The 18,853-nt window shown below is 59.1% G+C and overlaps 1 protein-coding gene across 1 annotated transcript; it reads right to left on the bottom strand.

The window, feature by feature from the left end:
• Positions 1–4,510: 4,510 nt before the first annotated feature.
• On the bottom strand, positions 4,511–6,873 carry UTS2R (urotensin 2 receptor). Its single transcript, XM_077850485.1, has one exon. It carries the CDS (start codon positions 6,830–6,832, stop codon positions 5,678–5,680), a length of 1,155 nt encoding a protein of 384 aa, XP_077706611.1. The 5' UTR covers positions 6,833–6,873; the 3' UTR covers positions 4,511–5,677.
• Positions 6,874–18,853: the final 11,980 nt, after the last annotated feature.

Genomic DNA, 18,853 nt, shown 5'->3' with positions numbered 1-18,853 from the left:
GGAAACCTGGAAAGCACACAGACGACCAGCCGGCGGCCAGACCCCGCTGGTAAGTCCTGAGAGCAGCAAAACCTGTCAAGGCAAGTGGCAAGGACACTGCTTCTGGGGCCCTGTGAGGAGGGTCTGCGCAGTTCTGGGGGGCAGGGCCCCATCGGGAGGGGGGACGGGGGTTCTGGGTTCTAAGTCACGCTTACAAAAGCCTTCCAATTCCTTATACTGGAAATATATTCTAGCATATTCTAGGGAGGGGCACCCGGACGCTTCCATCCATTGAGCATCCCACTCTTGGTCTCACCATCCTGAGTTTCCAGCCCTGTTGGGCTCTGTGCTGGGCATGGAGCTTGCTTAAGAAACAAAAAAATAGATTCATTGTTTGTTTTTTTTTTTAAGATTTTATTTATTTATTCATGATAGTCACAGAGAGAGAGAGAGAGGCAGAGACACAGGCAGAGGGAGAAGCAGGCTCCATGCACCGGGAGCCCGATGTGGGATTCGATCCCGGGTCTCCAGGATCGCGCCCTGGGCCAAAGGCAGGCGCCAAACCGCTGCGCCACCCAGGGATCCCTGTTTTTTCTTGTTTTAATGATGTTATGACTCACAGCTGCCATAGAATCCATCTGGATTTTACTTTGCCTGGACGCAGCCCACGGTCCTCCTGCTGGAACTTAACCTCCCTCCTGTGCTGGACACCTCGCTTTCTGGGGGACCCCGGACTCTGGGCTGTTCCATTTCTGAGCCTGGGCCACCCTGTGTGAGCGGTCAAGGCCTCGGGGGACAGTCTCATGCCTCGGAGGAAACCCCCTGGCTGTGGTCATCACTCCTCTACGTGAAGTGCAGAGGAGAGTCCTCCTATTGTCCCCAAACCCCGGGGCCCAGAGCACAGGCACCCTGAGCCCCCCCACGAACAGAGACCCTCCTTTCCAGATGGGGTGGTGAGAGCAGGTGGGGTGGCTCAGCATGTCCAGAAGGAAAGTGAACATTGCAAACTGTCCTGGAAGCTTCTAGAGACCCAGGAGCAGCCCAGAGCACCTGCATGGATGGCCTGGCCTTCGTGTTCTTCCTCCTGTGCAGATCAGTGTGGAGTGGACAGCATTTAAACAGCTAGGGAGCTTGTCATCACCCTGGGTGCCCCTTAGCCGTCCTGTGCCCATCAGCCTGTGTCCAGATCCCCCATCTCCACTGCTGACCCTGCTGCTCTGGAGGCTGGGGCTGGACCCACACGGAGGGTCCGCTGGGTTCCCGGCAGCCAGTGCTGTGGCCTCAGAGCACCTGCTGCTCCCATCCCCTCCCCCTCCTCCCTGCTCTCCCTTTCTGTCCAGGGAGGAGGTCACCCCTGAGGCTCCCGTGACCAGAAGCCTTGTCTCTAGATCAAATTTCCCCAGAAAAGGGGAACATACCACATTTCAACTGACAATTGCCAACCTTCCCCCACCTGAAAGGGCATGGTCCCCTGTGTCCCCAGAGCCCAGGCAAGGAGCCAGCAGATGGACCCTAGAGCCTGCGGAGGCAGGCCTGGCCTGGGTCCCTGAGTCCCCAACCAAAGCCCTGTGACCTTGGGCTCCAGAAAACATGAGGGGGTCACAGAGAAGGCCCTCCCTCCCTGGGAACTGTTGAACGGCCTCCTGGCCCGATCTGAGGCACACTAGGCCCATGGACGTGCCTGGCCAGAGTCTGTCCTGGGTCAGGGGACAGGGGAACTGGCCCGTCCAGTTGATCCACGGGGATGAGGGCCACGGCGGCGCCGTCCGCCTCCCGAGGGCCCTGCAGGCCCCTTCCCACCCACCCCCCTGGGCTCCCTGTGCTCAGAAGCCAAGGCGCCATGGCCCGGGAGGGGAGGCTCCAGCCGCGGCCACCCAGCCCTCCCTGAGCAGCCCCGTCCTGACGCCAACCTCAGCTGGTGTGCACAAGGCCTGCCCCGCCTCACAGACACTTGCCTCTGAGAGGCTGTCAAGGTCACGAGCGGCCAGTGCACCGGAGCAGCTGCTCTTTTATTATGAAACGGCGCGTGCCCAGGGGGAGCACGTGCGGGGAGGCTGCGGGGTCGGGAAGAGGCGGCCACAGCTCACAGCCTGTGACCCGTGGGCACATCCGCAGTCGGGTGGCCCCACAATGAGGACTCCGCTGTAAGTAGGAACAGGGTGCTGACCCCAGTACAACGTGGGTGAGTGGACCTCTGTGGCCCACTGACTCCTCACGGGGTGGCCTCGTCCACTCGGCTGAAAGCCTTAGAGCGAAACATGGCGGTTTCCCAGGAAAGCAGGGCTTCCACCCCCGAGGCTGCAGCGCGAACGCCCCAGCCTCCAGCCTGGGCTCCCTGATTGCACAGTCAGTCCTGAAAAGAAATCCCGTGTCCTCGGTGGCCTATCGGTTTGGCTTCCCTGGGGCACCCCGGCTGGCGGCTGGGTTGGTGATGGTTGCACCGCCCTGTGAACTGACAGGTGGGTGCCCCTGTCCCTGAGCAAGGACGGCCCTGAGGGCTTGGAGCTCAGTTCTGGCCCCTGCACATTCCAGCTGGGCGACCCCTCTCCCTGGGACTCCCCCCTCACACCCGGGACCCCCCACCCTCCGGCTGGGCGACCCCTTGCCCTGGGACACCCCCCACCCACAGCCCGCCCGCTCTGGTCCAGGCCCTTCGAGCCCCCTCCAGCTCCTGCCCCGGCTCAGGCCTCCTGGAACCCTCAGCGGCCTCAGGGCCCTGGGGGGTGGCGGGGGGCTGCAGGCAGGGGTCCTCTTGTAGGAACCAGCCTGGCCTCGGAGCAGGCAGGGCAGCCTGGGGGGGCCCAGAAGCCCGACTGTGTCCCACAGGTCATGGGTCTTGGGCCAGACGAGGCCTCCATGGATCTCCCGGCCTCCACGGAGGGGCCCTGGGGCGAGGCTGTGAGCGGGGCCAGGGAAGGGGGGCTGCACCCGCATGGGGCTGACTGTGCCCTACAGGAGCCCCCACGATGTGTGAGAAGAGGGAGTCTGTGTGCACCCCGGGCCTAACAGCTCCGACTCTGAAGCACAGGGGAGGGGGTCTGCCAGGGAGGGGCGGGGTGCAGTGGGGGGATGGGGGAGGAGGGAGGGGTGGGCCAGGGCGGGTCACCTGGGACTGGGGCAGGATGACGATGACGCCGCAGGTGGGGCCTGTCGGGGAGGCAGTGGGGGCGCCTCCGCAAAGCAGGGATTTCCTTTCTGACCAGCCGTGAGCCTGCGGGCAGGAGGCCCAGAGACGCAGCCTGGGGCTCTCCCTCCCCGGCCCTGCAGCGTCGGCCCCCCCCCCCCCCGGGATCCCCTCGGGGGGGGGGTCCCTCCCCCCCCCACCCCCTCACCCCCTCCCACCTCCGCTGAGCCTGCCCTGCTGAGCTTGCCTGCTGCCCGAGGTCCTCAGGGTGTGGGCGGTGAGGCGGCCGGAGCGGGCCTGGCCCGGGGCACTGGGACCTGCAGCCACGCACAGACAGGCGTCCCCACCCGGCTGGGCCGAGGCAAGGCGGGTCCACGCGGCCCGGGTCCGCAGGTTGTGTTTCCATCTGGCCCAGGTGCGCCCGTGGGAAGGCACATCCTCCTCCGCTTGGCCCTGTGGGGGGACTCGCGGGTCCTGGCTCGGCCTCCCTGCGCCCTGGGGCTGTGGCCCCTGAAACTTGCTGCCCTGCACCTACCTGAGCCTCCACCCGGCCCGGCCCGAGGCTGTGCCCTGCCTCCCACGGGGAGTCGGGCTCCCCCAGACACCCCTGCTGCTGCCCTCACCTTGGCAAAGTAACTCCCTGGAGCTTCTGGGTGGCTCGGGTGGTTGGGCGTCTGACTCACCCTCTCACCTCAGGTCTCGGTTTCAGGGTCGTGGGTTCAAGCCCATGTTGGGCTCCGTGCTGGGCGTGGACGCTCCTTAGAAAAAAACTTTAAAATTTCAGAGAGCCTGGGTGGCTCCCCCGGTGAAGAGTCTGCCTCCAGCTCAGGTCAGTCCTGGGATCGAGTCCGGCCTCAGGCTCCCTGCTCAGCGGGAAGTCTGCTTCTCCTCCTCCCTCTGACCCTCCCCTGCTTGTGCTCTCCCTCTCAAATAAAATCTTTAAAAAAAAAAAAAAAGGGGACGGGCAGCTCTGGTGGCTTAGTGCCGCCTTGGGCCCAGGGCGTGATCCTGGGGACCCGATCCTGGGGACCTGAGATAAAGTCCCATGTCGGGCTCCCTGTATGAAGCCTGCTTCTCCCTCTGCCTCTCTCTCTGTCTCTCATGAATAAATAAATAAAATATTTAAAAAAAAAAAAAAAAGGGACGCCTGGGTGGCTCAGTGGTTGAGCATCTGCCTTCCACTGAGGGCGTGACCTCGGAGTCCGAGGATCAAGTTCCACATCAGGCTCCCCATAGGGAGCCTACTTCTCCCTCAGCCTCTCTCTGTGTCTCTTATGAATAAATAAAAACCTTAAAAAAATCTCTTTTAATTTAAAAATATTTTAAAAATGTAACTTCCTTAGTATCACTCCAAGATATGGTGCAAAAAACATTCTCACATGCAGATGAACAGGGGCTCCAGGGACACTTTGGGAGGTGAGTTCTGGTCTCCAAAGCTGGGGGCTTTTTAGCACATCCTAAAATCAGGATGTGGGAAGCAGAGACCCCGGGTGTTGGTCAAGGTACACACTTCAGGCCATTCCCTTCCAAAAGCATTTGGGGTCTTAAGTGGGACCGACAGCTCCAGACCCCACATTTAGGGGCCACTGGCAGGGGCAGCAGCTCTCTACGGGCCCACGCGTTAGGATCCTGGTGGGGCCTGGATGGTTCTCAGTCTGACTTGCAGCCGAGGCTGAGACCGGCCTAGGGGTGGGGGCCGGGCCTCAGTACAGAGTGCACAGGCTGGTGGGGCAGGGAGAGGCCTAAAACCCTTCTCCGGGGCTAAGGGCAGTCTGGTGGCCTCCGTGTTCCCAGGAGACATGAGACAAAGCCCTGTGCCATGAAGGGGTGTGATCTCAGCACCCCCAGTTCCTGCCCCACTGCACCATCGCCCAGTTGCCCCCTCTTCCCTGAGCAAGGTGGGGCTGGTCTTCCCCTATCTTGCTCACAAGGTTTCAGGCCCCACACCGTAGGGTCTGGTGCAGGCTGGATGGCACCTGCCCACCAGGTCAGGACAGTTGGACCAGCCTCCAAGGTTATTCGCGTCCTCCCAGCCACCCAATGCTCCTCCTCCTGCCTCCTCGTGCCCTTCCTCATCTCCCCACCGCTTGGCTCGACATCCCATCCCCACTGCTGAGGCGGGACAGGGGCGCGCAGAGCTCAGGCTTTATTGTTCTAATGCTAATGCGCCCAGAACAGAAGAGCCATGCGGGAGCTGGGGAGGTCAGGAGCAGGGGCGGTTATGGGTGCCACAGCCAGGAGGGGAGCGTGCCGCCATGGGTGGCAGCAGGCATGCACATCTACTGCTGTGGGTGGTGAAGACTGTGTGTGCCGTGATCTTCAGGAGCTGGTTCTGGGCCTGAGCCTCCCACGGACCCTCCTCAAGGGCCCAGCTGTGGGGCTTCCGGGCTGCTGAGGCTGATGCTCCTTTTGATGCAGAAAGGAGAGCAGGGAAGTTTCTGGAAAAAGACTAAGTAACGGGGGGCTGATGGGCTAGGAGGGGCTCGAAGGGCAGCCTGCATTCTGGGACCCTTCACTGCGGGACTCCAGCCACCTCAGACCTCGGACCCCAGTGTCACGTGGGGCCCGGGCCCCTCAGGCACACAGCACTGTTGGGGCCGCCTGGGACGTGGCGGCGGTCTCCGTGGCCTGCTGGCCACTGGAGGACAGCGAGTGACCGGAGCCACGGTGGAAGCGGACACGGCACCGCGGGAAGTGGCCCGCGTGCACGGGCCCACGGGCGGCCCTGGCGCGCAGCGAGCGCTGGCGGTACTCGCGGTAGTTCTTGGTGAGCAGCGTGTAGAGGAAGGGGTTGACGCAGCTGTTGCCGTAGGTGAGGCAGGTGGTCAGGTAGTTGACGATGCGCGCCATGCGGGGCGTGAGCGGCTGGGCCCCCCGGTACTGGGCGAGGAGCTGCCACAGCCAGAAGGGCAGGAAGCAGGCCCAGAAGAGCAGCACGATGCCCAGGATGAGGTAGAGCACCCTGGGGTTGGGCAGCCGCCGCGTCTGAGCGAAGGAGGCCCGCTGGGACAGCCAGTAGGCCCGCGCCAGGCGCACGTACAGCAGCCCGATGACCACGCCGGGCCCCACGATGCTGGTCCCGAAGAGCAGCGTTAGGTAGGCACGGTGGGCACGCTGGCCCCAGACCGGCAGGCAGAGGCTCTTGTGGCCCCTGTGGACCAGCCGGATGACCAGCATCATGGGCAGCGCCAGCAGCAGCGCCAGCAGCCACGTGCCCAGTGCTAGGACCTTGCGGTAGCCCTTGGAGCGCTGCGCCGTGTCCAGCGGCCTCAGCACCGCGGCGTAGCGCTCACTGCTCATGACGGTCAGCGTGAAGATGCTGGCGTGCATGGTCAGGAAGTCCAGGCTGAAGAGGACGCGGCAGCCCACGTCGCCAAAGTGCCACTCCTTGGTGACATAGGTGGCCACGATGAAGGGGATGCTGAGCAGGTACAGGAGGTCAGCCAGCGCCAGGTTGATGACGTACACATACATGGAGGCCGAGGTGTGCAGGAAGCGGCACATGACCACCAGCGTGTACGCGTTGCCTGCCACGCCCACCACGCCCATGGCTGAGAGCACTGCGCCGATGGCACCGGTGGCCACCAGGTCCTCCAGGGAGCTGGGCTCCGCCGGGCTGGCCCATGAGCCATTGTGGGAGGCATCGGGGGCGCCCGACAGCTCGGGGATGGTGCTGCCCGTTGCAGCCAGCACGGGGAACCCGCTCGCTGGCTCGGGGCTCAGTGCCATCTGTGCCGCCTCACGCTGGGCTTGGTGCTGGGCGTGCTGCTCCTCTGGGTGGGGCGGTGGCATCTGCGGGCAACAGAAGAACATGCGCTTTAAAGATCAGCTCAGGGGGATCCCTGGGTGGCGCAGCGGTTTGGCGCCTGCCTTTGGCCCAGGGCGCGATCCTGGAGATCCGGGATCGAATCCCACGTCAGGCTCCCGGTGCATGGAGCCTGCTTCTCCCTCTGCCTGTGTCTCTGCCTCTCTCTCTCACTGTGTGCCTATCATGAATAAATAAAAATTAAAAAAAAAAAGTTAAAAAAAAATAAAGATCAGCTCAGGGACGCCCGGGGGCCTCAGCGGTGGGGCGTCTGCCTCCGGCTCAGGCTGTGACCCCGGGGTCCCGGGATCGAGTCCCACATCGGGCTCCCCGCATGGAGCCTGCTTCTTCCTGTACCTATGTCTCTGCCTCTGTCTGTGTCTCCCAAGAATAAATAAATAAAAATTTTAAAAGATTTTATTTATTTATTCATGAGAATATACAGAGAGGAGAGAGAGACAGGCAGAGACACAGGCAGAGGGGGAAGCAGGCTCCATGCTGGAGCCCGATGTGGGACTCAATCCCGTGTCCCCAGGATCATGCCCTGGACTGAAGGCAGCGCTAAACTGCTGAGCCACCCAGGCTGCACTAAAATATTTTTTAAAAAATAAAAAATAAAGATCAGCTCAGATACCCCCTCCCACACCCAAGAGGCTGTGTGAGGGCACAGTCCCAACTGGGCTGGGGGACCTGCAGAGGGCCATACTGACTCCAGCGTCCTTTCTCCCAATTATTTCTTCTGCATTTAAAAAAAAAAAAAAGTGTGTGTGTGTGTGTGTGTGTGTGTGTTTTAAGATTTTATTTATTTATTCATAGAGACACAGAGAAAGAGAGGCAGAGACACAGGCAGAGGGAGAAACAGGCTCCATGCAGGGAGCCCGATGCGGGACTCAATCCCAGGCCTCCAGGATCACGCCCTGGGCTGAAGACGGTGCTAAACCGCTGAGCCACCTGGGCTGCCCAAATGTTTTGTTTAGATTGCAGAAGTAACATCCACCGATTTTTAAAGTTCAAATAGAAAAAAAACTAGTGGTGAAAAAGGGAAAGTGTTTGTAATCTCTCTCTGTTCACATGGGGACACGAGCCTTGGTCATGCCATACACAGAAATAATTTGAGGTGGACTGTGGATCTGCATATAATAGGTTAAATCAATCCATCAGTCAAGCTTCTGGAAGAAACATAGAATACCTGCAAGACCACAGACAGGCAAAGTTTTCTCACAAAAGAACAGGAAACGCTTGCCAAAAAGGTAAAGACCAATCAAACAGACTTTGTTAAAATTAGGGACCTCACAAGGAGAGTAAAAATGTAAATCACACCCCGGGAAAAGATTACTAGAGGACAAAGAACTAGTAACCAAAATAAAGGAAAGAGCTGTACATTAACACAGTCTAACCACTTGTGGGCGGGGAGATCTGGACAGACCTTCTCAAAAGAGGAGATCCGAAGGTCTGAGCGGCGCACCGAGAGCAGCTTGGATCCTTAGTCATCAGGGTCACTAAGGTGAAGACCACCGCTCCCTCGGTGGCGGCAGAGTCAGAAGGGCAGATGCCTGTGCCAGGCCCCCGCAGCGGCGGGTGGGAGTGTGACACCGAGCAGCCCCTTCTGTGTGTGACCGAAAGCAGCGTGGTGCCGGCCTTGGTGGAACAGCCCCCTTCCCCGCACATTCCCACTGGGACCCCAAGAGATCAAGTGCCATTGTCCCCAAAACAGCAGCCAGAAGGTTGACAGGCAGCCTAGTCCTGGTATCCGGGAGCTGGGACAACCCAAATGTCCGTAAATAGCCGCACGGATAAACACTGACGTCTCCACAAAGGTTGCAATGAGCGGAGGAGGGACGTGTCGCTTCAGTCCCTGACTTGGATGATCATGCAGACCAGCGACTGAGTGAGGAGCCCCGAGGACACCGCCGGGTGGTCTCGGAGATGGGGCTGCCGCTGGGTGGTGGGGCTGCCGCCCAGGCAGGACAGCAGCGCCAGGGGTCAGAGCAGGGCTTGGGGCACTGGGGAGCCCTCGGGAGGGGACCGAAGTGCGTCCTGACCTGAGTTGAGGTTCCTGGGCACGGACACCATACTTAGGGTCTGTGCTTCCTGGATGAAGATTATCCTCACAAGAAACGAAAAAAGCCCCCAAACGTGGGGTACCGAACCACGGAGGAGAGGCGCCTGTGTCCCCCCACCTCCCAGCGTCCAGGGACCGCGACGGTTTCGGGTTTTCTTGCTCTGCACGCCCAGCGTCTGTAGTAACAGGTCCCACCCTGCGGACCGACCCCGCGTGCAGAGGGGACCGGCCCAGCCTCCGGTCAGGTGCCCGGCCAGGGGTCCCCTGGGGCTGCCGAGGGCCGTGGGCCTGGGGGGTGACCACCAGGGATGCGGAGCCCCGCGGAGTCCCCTGCCACCTGCGGCTTCCAAGGGGCCAGCGGGACGGCGCCGCGACACCCCAGCGCCCTGACACCTCGATGCCTGGACACCCCGATGCGCCAACGCCCTGTCACCCCAGGACACTCCCGCCCCAGCCCCGGCCGCCGCACTCGCCACGGCGCCGCGCTCACCGGACTCAGCGGCGTGGGGTCCACCCTGAGCCCCGGGTCGCCGTGCGGGTCCCCGAGCGCTGGGCGGGGCGGGGGGGCTCCTGGGTCGGCGGAGGGGCGCCCGCCGCGGTCCCGCCAGGAAGGCTGCGCTCCCGGCTCCCCGCTCCCCGCTCCCCGCTCCCCGCTCCCCGGTCGCCGCCACCTGCCCGGCCGCCAGCTGAGAATGCGCGGGGCGGGTATTAATAACCCGGGGCAGAGGGGGCGCTGGAGGGGGCGGCGTGGGGGCGGGGGAGCGCGGGGCGGGAGTGGGGCGGTGCTGGAGGGGTGCGGCGTGGGGGCGGGGGGGGAGGGAGGGGAAGGTGCTAGACAGCTGGGAGGTGTGGGGGGGCGGGGAGGTGGGGGCCGTGCTGGAGGGAGGGGCGGGGAGCGGGGGTCAGCGGGGGAGAAAGCGGGCCCGGACGCCAGGCCTTGGGGCCGCGGGGTGCGGTCGGGGCGCGGGGAGCGCAGGACAGGTCGGGGCAGGAGAGTGGGAGCCCCGGGTGCTCCGTCGGGGCAGGACGAGGCACCGTCTCCTGCCGTCGCCCCTGAGCGTCTCCCTCCGAGTCCGTGTGTGCGTGATGCGGGGGACAGTGGGGGCGACTGAGGGGCGAGGAGCCGGTGCCACTAATGACTCACACTGTGCAACCGTCACCATCTCCGGAAGTTTCTTCTCTTCCCAAACTGAAATCCTGTCCCTCAAATCTTCTCCACCCGCGCACCTCCTGTCTCTGAGGTGTCGCGCCCCTGGGACCTCGGGCCCCGCTGTCATACAGAACAGTGTCCTTCAGCTCCGGGCTTCTTTCCCTTCAGTGTAACGGCCTCAAGGTTCATCCGCCGTGTGGTTCGCGTCTGAATCGCCCTCCTTTTCACTGCCGAATAACATTCTCTCGTGTGTACGTGTGTACATGCCACGCTCCGTCCATCTGTGACCCTCCGGCTGTGCCACCTCTTGGAATGGGACTGTGTCTGGTTTAATGATTTCCTGCTCCTTCTATGGGTGCTATTCTTTCCTTTATCTCTGAAAAGTCCTAACCATCCTTACTGTCAGGTGTTTTCCAGATGGCTCCATCATTTTCAGGGAGCCTGGCCCCTCTGAGCAGCACTCCCCACTTCTCACTGACAGATGGAGACCCTTAACCCGCGGGTCTTGGTACAGGAGCATCTGTGTCACCCCACCGCATCTCTTGGCCAAGGGGACTCACAGACGCGTCTTATCTCACCTCCATGAGCAGGTGACTCAGTCTGATGGGCCTTGTCATGTTTGGCCTTATCTGCTGCCTTGGTCCATACATCCCCATAACCCCGGAACCCCACGCATGTCTGGGTCACAGAAGGAAGCCTCCAGGAACACAGCCCTTGGCCAGCTGGTGGGCCTGAGGCCTGAGCCCTGCGCCCTGAGGCCCCACGGCCACAGACTGGGATGTACAAATGACCAAGGACAGTCATCACCAAGCACAGGTCGGCTCCCTGCCCTCCTCTGAGCACCCTTGGGCCCATCAGGACGTCCTGCAGAGCCACCTGCCACACAGTCCATGGCCCTCTCTCCATTCGCACCACGAGGGAAGGGCAAGTGGGCATCCAGTGTGCATGCTGGGGACACCCTACAGACAGTGGGGAAGGGGCTGGGCTGTCCCCTTCCCCACTGATGTGTGTCCCCCCTGAGTGTGGGGGACAGGGATCAAGGGTGGGGAGAGGGAGGTAGGGAGAGGCCTGGAGATGCTGGTGGCCAGAGATGGCCCCTTGTAGGTGGGGGACACCGAGAACCTTCCTCTTCTACATGGTGACCCGACCTGGACCTGAGAGCACCTGGGCATGCACAGAGGGGGGCTCACTGCTCAGTCCAGAGCCGAGGGAGGGCGCGTGGGGCCAGGGCTCCTGCAGGAAACGGGAATTCAGGGGATGCTTCCGTCCTCAGGGGTTGTGGGGACTCCACCCCTAAACCTACTGTGTTCCGTGCAGAGTGACTCTGCCGCCTGTGATTCACTTGGTGGACCGTTAAATCATAAATTATAATTATAAAATCCCCACTTTCCACTAATGTGACTTCAATGTTTTGCTTTTGGGTTCATCATGTTTTGAAATAACAGTTTTCCTGTAAGAACTCACTTCCAGGGATCCCTGGGTGGCGCAGCGGTTTGGCGCCTGCCTTTGGCCCAGGGCGTGATCCTGGAGACCCAGGATCGAATCCCACATCAGGCTCCCGGTGCATGGAGCCTGCTTCTCCCTCTGCCTGTGTCTCTGCCTCTCTCTCTCTCTCTGTGACTATCATAAATAAATAAAAATTAAAAAAAAAAAAAGAACTCACTTCCAATTGCATGACTAAACTGCATGGAAAACGAGGTTCCACGGACAGAAATCTGGCTTCGTGAGTCTCTTTACAGGTGTCCATCCAGCTGGGCCACAGACCTGTCAAAGAGGCACATTCTATCACGGCCCCTCCAATCCTGCGTGAGAAAGATAAAGGGGTGAGCAGGACCAGGGGATGGAGGAAGCGAGCCCCGACAGAGTCCAGGCCAAGGCTGCCTGAGGAGCCCCCCCTCGGGCAGAAACGGCTGCAGGCCCCCCCAAACTCAGTCAGGCCCATGGGCTCCAGGCACTGCCCGCAGCTAAGGGCACATGCCTGGGAGGAAGGTCCCAGCAGGGCCACCCCTCCCTGGCCGCCCTGCCACCTCCCCAGGACCCCTCTACAGAGGTGAGGGCCCCTGCATTTTCCTGGGAGACCCTTCCCCTGGTGCTACTGCTAACGTCATTCCTTGCTTTCCGTTTCAGAAGCTGCGGACTCCCCAGTCCTGGTTCCAAACAACTAAAATATACACAGGCCTCCAGCTGGGGGCCCCCCCGTTAATCAGTGGAGAGCCTCCGGCATCCGCGCAGGCACGTATGGTGTGGAGTGCTCCCTTGGCAGAGTGTGCAAGCCCAGAAAGCTGAAGTGAGCGAGGCGGGAGATATTTCAAGAACACAAAACACTGTCTTTTCTCGGAAAGGCTCCTGTGGGCCCCTGGGGAAGGCCGGTGGGCCCGCCTCCTGGGGCTCCCCGTGGGGGAGGCTGTCCCAATGGGACCGCTCGGGCTCGGTGACCCGTGGGAAAGGGTCTGATTCCAGGGCTGCGAAACCCCACGTTCTGAGTGAAGGGGCTGCTGACAGAGTCCCGAGGGCCGCTCCGCGGTCTGCAGAGGAGTCAGTGCGCAGGGAGGGTGGACCTGCGGCCCTCGGACGTCCCCCGCGGGCCCTCCCGCAATGCCACTGTGCTCACCGAGTCCCAGGAGGGAGCACAACGCCCAACAGTGTCCAAGCCGACTGCTCCCTCTGTCCCTGGGAAGCGCGGCGGTCAGGAGCCCCACCTCCCTCCTGAAGCCGTCAGCCCCATCCACAAACGAGCAGCGGGGCGGGGGTGGGGGGGTGGTGGTGGGGTGGGCTCAGAGCTAACCAAGGGGGCTCTGCAGCAGCCAAACCTCAGGGGGTCTCTCCTGGGGACATCCTTCACCATCACCTTCACCATCACCGGGAGCGCTGTGACCACGAGCATCATCACCACGAGCATCACCAGCACCTCCACCAGCAGCACCATGGCCACCATCAGTTTTACACTCTCAGTGTATGACACGCCTAGGTACCACCATCTAGATCAAGTGACAGCATTTTTAACATGTTTCAGAGTGTTGTATTAAGAAGCAGAATGGGGATCCCTGGGTGGCACAGCGGTTTGGCACCTGCCTTTGGCCCGGGGCGCGATCCTGGAGACCCGGGATCGAATCCCACATCAGGCTCCCGGTGCATGGAGCCTGCTTCTCCCTCTGCCTGTGTCTCTGCCTCTCTCTCTCTCTCTGTATCTGTCATAAATAAATAAAATATTAAAAAAAAAGAAGCAGAATGTCCCTAGTCCTCATTCCCATTCTCTTCCCTGCCTAGAGGCGTCCCTGCCCCGACTTTTGGGCAACTCCCAAGCTTTTTTTTGACCTTGTATTTTCCATGTACAATTAATATTCACTGTAAAATCTTCGTAGGTGGGACTGTACTGTACCTAACCTTTTGCAGTTTTCTGTTTTCTCTCAATCTGAAAGCAGGAAACAGGAATTCAGGGGCAGGTGGCATCTGAACAATAAAAGTTCATCCACGCCTCTGAAAGGCTCGTGACATCCCACTGCAAACACCCCAGCTCACTTCCATTAACTGCCAGAACCAACTGCAGTGGTTTTACGCAGAATGGGATAATTCATTGCAGCTGTGTCGGGGATGGGGTTATTCTTCACACGTCCTCCGGGAAGAAAACACACAGTTATTTCTACTCTGGACTAATGTGCTGCAACTTTCACATTTGGTTTTTAAAATTTAAGGTGAAATTCACATAACGTAAAATTAACTATTGTGCAGTGGTCAGCTCTACCCAGTTCCAGAACATTACCATTGCCTCCAAGGAGACCCTACACTCATTAAGCAGTTACTTCCCACTCCCCCTTTCCCTCAGTCCCTGGCAACCACTTACCACCACTGTCTCTATGGAGTTGCCTGTTCCAGACATTTCACGCGAGTGGAATCCTACAACAGTGAGGCTTCCTTCACTGAGCGGCTGGTTTCAAAGTTCATCCACAGCGTGGCACGTGTGGAAGCTTCACTCCCGTGTACGGCGAGTAATAACCTGCGCCGTATGGACGTGCCACATGTCACTTAGCTCTTCATCTGACCACGTGGATTGCGGACAGTGCTGTTACAGGCGTGTACCTGCAGGTTTTTAATTCATTTGGGTACATAATTCATATGGCAATTATATAGTTAACTTTTCGAGGATGTATTTTATCTTTTTTCATTTTCACCGTAATCTCATTAGTTGCTGTTTTCTCTATTTTCACACGAGAAGATCTGAGGAGCCATCTGCAGTCTTCCTGTATGGAGCTGGAGCTTCCACCTGGGCCCTCCTGCAGGACTGACTGCTCCTGGCCTGCAGTCCCTCGGCTCCCAGGCTGCAAAGAAGCCTGGTCATTGAGGAAAAAAAGGTTGCCTCAAACAAGAGTTTGCTGGAATAATGAATAAATGGACTGTTTAATCTGGAGAGATGGAGAAAGAAAGGGATGAAGGTGAGACCAGGCTGGGTTTGTTTGGGAGAGAAGTCAGGTACATTTTATTTAAAAAAAAAAAAAAAAAAAAGATTTTATTTATTCGAGAGAGTGGGAGAGGGAGAGTGGGAGATCACCAATGGGGGAGAGAGGGAGCAGGGAGCCCGACCCAGGGCTAGATTCCAGGACCCTGGGATCATGACCTGGGCCAAAGGCAGAGCTTCACCCACTGAGCCCCCAGGTGCCCCTGCAGGTGCAAAGTCTAAGCCAGACTCCACCTCACTAAATGCTGGGACTATTATCAGGAGGCGGAGAAGCGCAGTGTTTCGAACTGCTGCTGCATCAATGTGTTTTCTCAAGAAGCGTCAGAGTCTTCATGATTTAAGACCAGAACTACTTCTACAAGACACATGGGGTGAAGACTGCCCTCAAAGTTGATAGGATTGAACCTAATGCACAGTCATCCCCCTCCTCCCCGGTGTCTGTCCCTGAGAGGGAAATAGCCCATCCTTGGATCACTGGAAGGCTGTGTCAGCCAGAGACCCCACGGAGGACTAGAGAAACCTCCAGATCACTCATTTACAAGAAGGAAAACCTGCTGAGAGCATCTTCTCTGATCAGAGTATCTCCCTGCCCACAGCACCTGGCGCCCAGAAGTCCAGGGAGTGAGCAGCAACTGGGCCGGGGTCCCGGCCCCGCCGCTGATCCTGAATGTCAGCAGGCTTTACACGTGGCCTGCCTGCAAAGCTGTTTTTTAATGGGGACACAGATTTAGACTCATTAAAATCTGTGTTTGAGGGTCACTCATGATTGTTCACAACACGGCCCCTAGAGCGTGTGTTTGTTTATAAGCAACGTGATGAACACCGTGAAGCAGCTCAGCCCATGAGCCAAAACCCTGACTCACCTGCCCTGAGCTGCCCCCACTCTGTCTCCCGCTCCTACGAGATGTAAACCTGTCAAGGTGGCTCCTCTAATGCCCGAGGGGACCAGGCCACACAAGGACCAGCGGAGAGATGACAGCCCAGGCCCCACGCAACTCTGCTGCTGACCTTATCTAGTTCACAGCCAGCTCACAGAGCAGCAGGTACTCAGGGCCACGCTGCATACAAGAGGCACCATTTGAGACCAGGTCTCTCTGAGCAGAGCGGCCCCAGCACCGCTGGCAGGGCCCCGGGGAGCCCCAGACACCTGCTAGGTGGGGGAGCACCCCTGCTGCTCCGGGAGCCTGCGCCCACCCGAGACCACGTGCTGGGGCCTGAGGCAGTGGGTCCCAGCTCCGCAGCGTGGAGGGAGGGCCCTTCCCCCCGGTTCCGGTTCCCGGAACCTGGTCCCTTCCTGAGGCTGCTGACAGACCCTGAGGGATCCTCACGGATCCTGAGGGAAGCTGATGGGATCTGAGGGATCCTCACAAAACCTCAAGGAAGCCTACAGAACCTGAGGATTCCTGACAGAACCTAAGAGAAACTGACGGATCCTCACAGATCCTGAGGGAACCTGAGGGATCCTCACAGAACCTCAAGGAAGCTGACAGAACCTGAGGATTCCTGACCGAACCTGAGGCTGCTGACAGAACCTGAGGGGTCCTCACAGACCTGAGGGAAACTGATGGGATCTGAGGGACCTTGACAGAACCTCAAGGAAGCTGACAGAACCTGAGGTTCCTCACAGATCCTGAGAGAACCTGAGGGAACCTCACAGATCCTGAGAGAAACTGAGAGATTTCATGGAACCCGAAGGAAGGTGACAGACCCTGAGGGATCCTCACAGAATCTCAAGGAAGATGATAGAAACTGAGGGATCCTTACTGAAACTGAGGGAGGCTGACAGACCCTGAGGGAATCCTCACAGATCCCGAGAGAACCTGAGGGATCCTCATGGAACCTGAGGGAAGATGACAGAACCTAAGGGATCCTTACAGTCCTGAGGGAAATGTATGGCATCTGAGGGAAGCTGACGGGATCTGAGGGATCCTGACAGAACCTGAGGGAAACTGACAGAACCTGAGGAATCTGCACAGAACCTGAGGCGACCTGAGGGACCCTCACAGAACCTGAGGGAAGCTGACAGATCATTAGGGATCCTCACAGAACCACAAGGAAGCTGACAGAACCTGAGGATTCCTGAGAGAACATGAGGCGGCTGACAGACCCTGAGGGATCCTCACCGATCCTGAGGGAAGCTGACAGGATCTGAGGGATCCTGAGTGAACCTGAGGGAAGCTGACGGAACCTGTGGGACCCTCACAGAACCTGAGAGAACCTCAGGGATCCTTACTGATTCTGAGGGAAACTGATGGGATCTGAGGGATCCTCACAGAATCTCAAGGAAGCTGACAGACACTGAGGATTCCTGACAGAACCTGAGTAGACTGACAAAACCTGAGGGATCCTCACTGATCCTGAGGGAAGCTGACAAGATCTGAGGAATCCTGACCAAACCTGAAGGAAGCTGACAGAACCTGAGGCATCCTCACAGAACCTGATATACCCTGAGGGATCCTCACAGAACCTGAGGGATCCTCACAGAATCTGAGGGAAGATGACAGAACCTAAAGGATCCTTACAGTACTGAGGGAAATGGATGGGATCTGAGGGAAGCTGACGGTATCTGAGGGACCCTCACGGAACCTGAGGGAAGCTGACGGATCCTTAGGGATCCTCACAGAACCTCAAGGAAGCTGACAGAAACTGAAGATTCCTGACAGAATCTGAGTGGACTGAAAAAACCTGAGGGATCCTCACTGATCCTGAAGGAAGCTGACAGGATCTGAGGATTCCTGACCAAACCTGAGGGAAGCTGACAGAACCTGAGGGATCCTCACAGAACCTGAGAGAGCCTGAGGGATCCTCACAGAACCTGACAGACCCTGAGGGATCCTCACAGAACCCGAGGGAAGCTGACAGAACCTGAGGGATCCTCACGGAATCTGAGGGACAATGACAGAACCTAAGGGATCCTTACAGTCCTGAGGGAAATGGATGGGATCTGAGGGAAGCTGACGGGATCTGAGGGACCCTCACGGAACCTGAGAGGACCTGAGGGATCCTCACAGAACCTGACAGAACCTGAGGGATCCTCACAGATCCTGACAGACCCTGAGAGATCCTCACAGAACCTGAGGGAAGATGACAGAACCTAAGGGATCTTTACACTCCTGAGGGAAATAGATGGGATCTGAGGGAAACTGATGGGATCTGAGGGATTCTCACAGAACCTGAGAGAGCTGACAGAACCTGAGGGATCCTCACAGAACCTGAGGGAAGATGACAGAACCTGAGAGATCCTTACAGACCTGAGGGAAACTGATGGTATCTGAGGGAAGCTGACGGGGTCTGAAGGATCCTCACGGAACCTGAGGGAAGCTGAGAGAAACTGAGGATTCCTGACAGAACCTGAGGGATCCTCACAGATCCTGAGGGAAGCTGACGGGATCTGAGGAATCCTGACAGAACCTGAGGGATCCTTACAGACCAGAGGGAAACTGATGGGATCTGAGGGCAGCTGACGGGATCTGAGGGATCCTCACCGAACCTGACGGAAGCTGACAGAGCCTGAGGCATCTTCACAGATACTGACAGAACCTGAGAGAAGCTGACAGAACTGAGGGAACCTGAGGGGAGCTCTCGGAACACCTGGTCTAGCTGACCCCTGCCCCGAGCCCATGATGGCCCCCCGGGCGCTTCAGCTCACCCCACCCCTCCCCGGCAGCCCGGGGCCCCCAGGCCCTCTGCTCAGCCCGAGGGGTGCTCACCCTGCCTGCAGCCTCCCTCCTGGGGGCGCCCCCCCGAAAGGAAGGGAAGCAGCCCACCTGGCACTACCTTTCCCATGGAGCTCTGGGCTCATCTGCATGTGTCCCATGAGCCCGGCCCACCAGGCAGTGGAGCTGCTGAGTCACCCCCTCCCTCCCAGGAGAGCCCTGGGGCCAACGGGGGCAGGCCGCCCCTCTCCCCCCCAGCAGCACCCTCATGCCTTCCGCTGAGTTCCCTCGCTGCCCACGGGGGTGCTGGCCGCCCTTTCCGCCTGCAGGCCTCTGCGACTGTGCAGGGCGCGCCTCTGGCGCGGTGCTTTTGGCTTGGTGGGTGACGTGCTCCCGGGTCCTGACCTGGGCTTGAGGGGGGTCCCTTCCATGGCCTCTTGATTCAAGGTCTTCACGGATTCCAGAAGCCGATCAAGTCTCACTTCTTTGCATTTAAATGTTTCTGCCTTTGGTGGCTTGTCACACTTTGTTTAAACTCCATAGATGGAGTCTAATGTGTCAGTCGGTCCTTGAGAAGGGGTCTTTTTGGCCCGTGGCCAGAGCATCTTCAGCTCCCCAAGACTG

This window comes from Canis aureus, chromosome 16 (genome assembly GCF_053574225.1).
Source record: "Canis aureus isolate CA01 chromosome 16, VMU_Caureus_v.1.0, whole genome shotgun sequence".
In the NCBI taxonomy this organism is placed as follows: Eukaryota; Metazoa; Chordata; class Mammalia; order Carnivora; family Canidae; genus Canis; species Canis aureus.
This window is presented reverse-complemented; position numbering and strand designations above follow the sequence as displayed.

What these genes read in the sequence shown, in the direction of transcription:
- UTS2R (XM_077850485.1), bottom strand. Translation starts at nt 6,832, where the DNA reads ATGGCACTGAGCCCCGAGCCAGCGAGCGGGTTCCCCGTGCTGGCTGCA.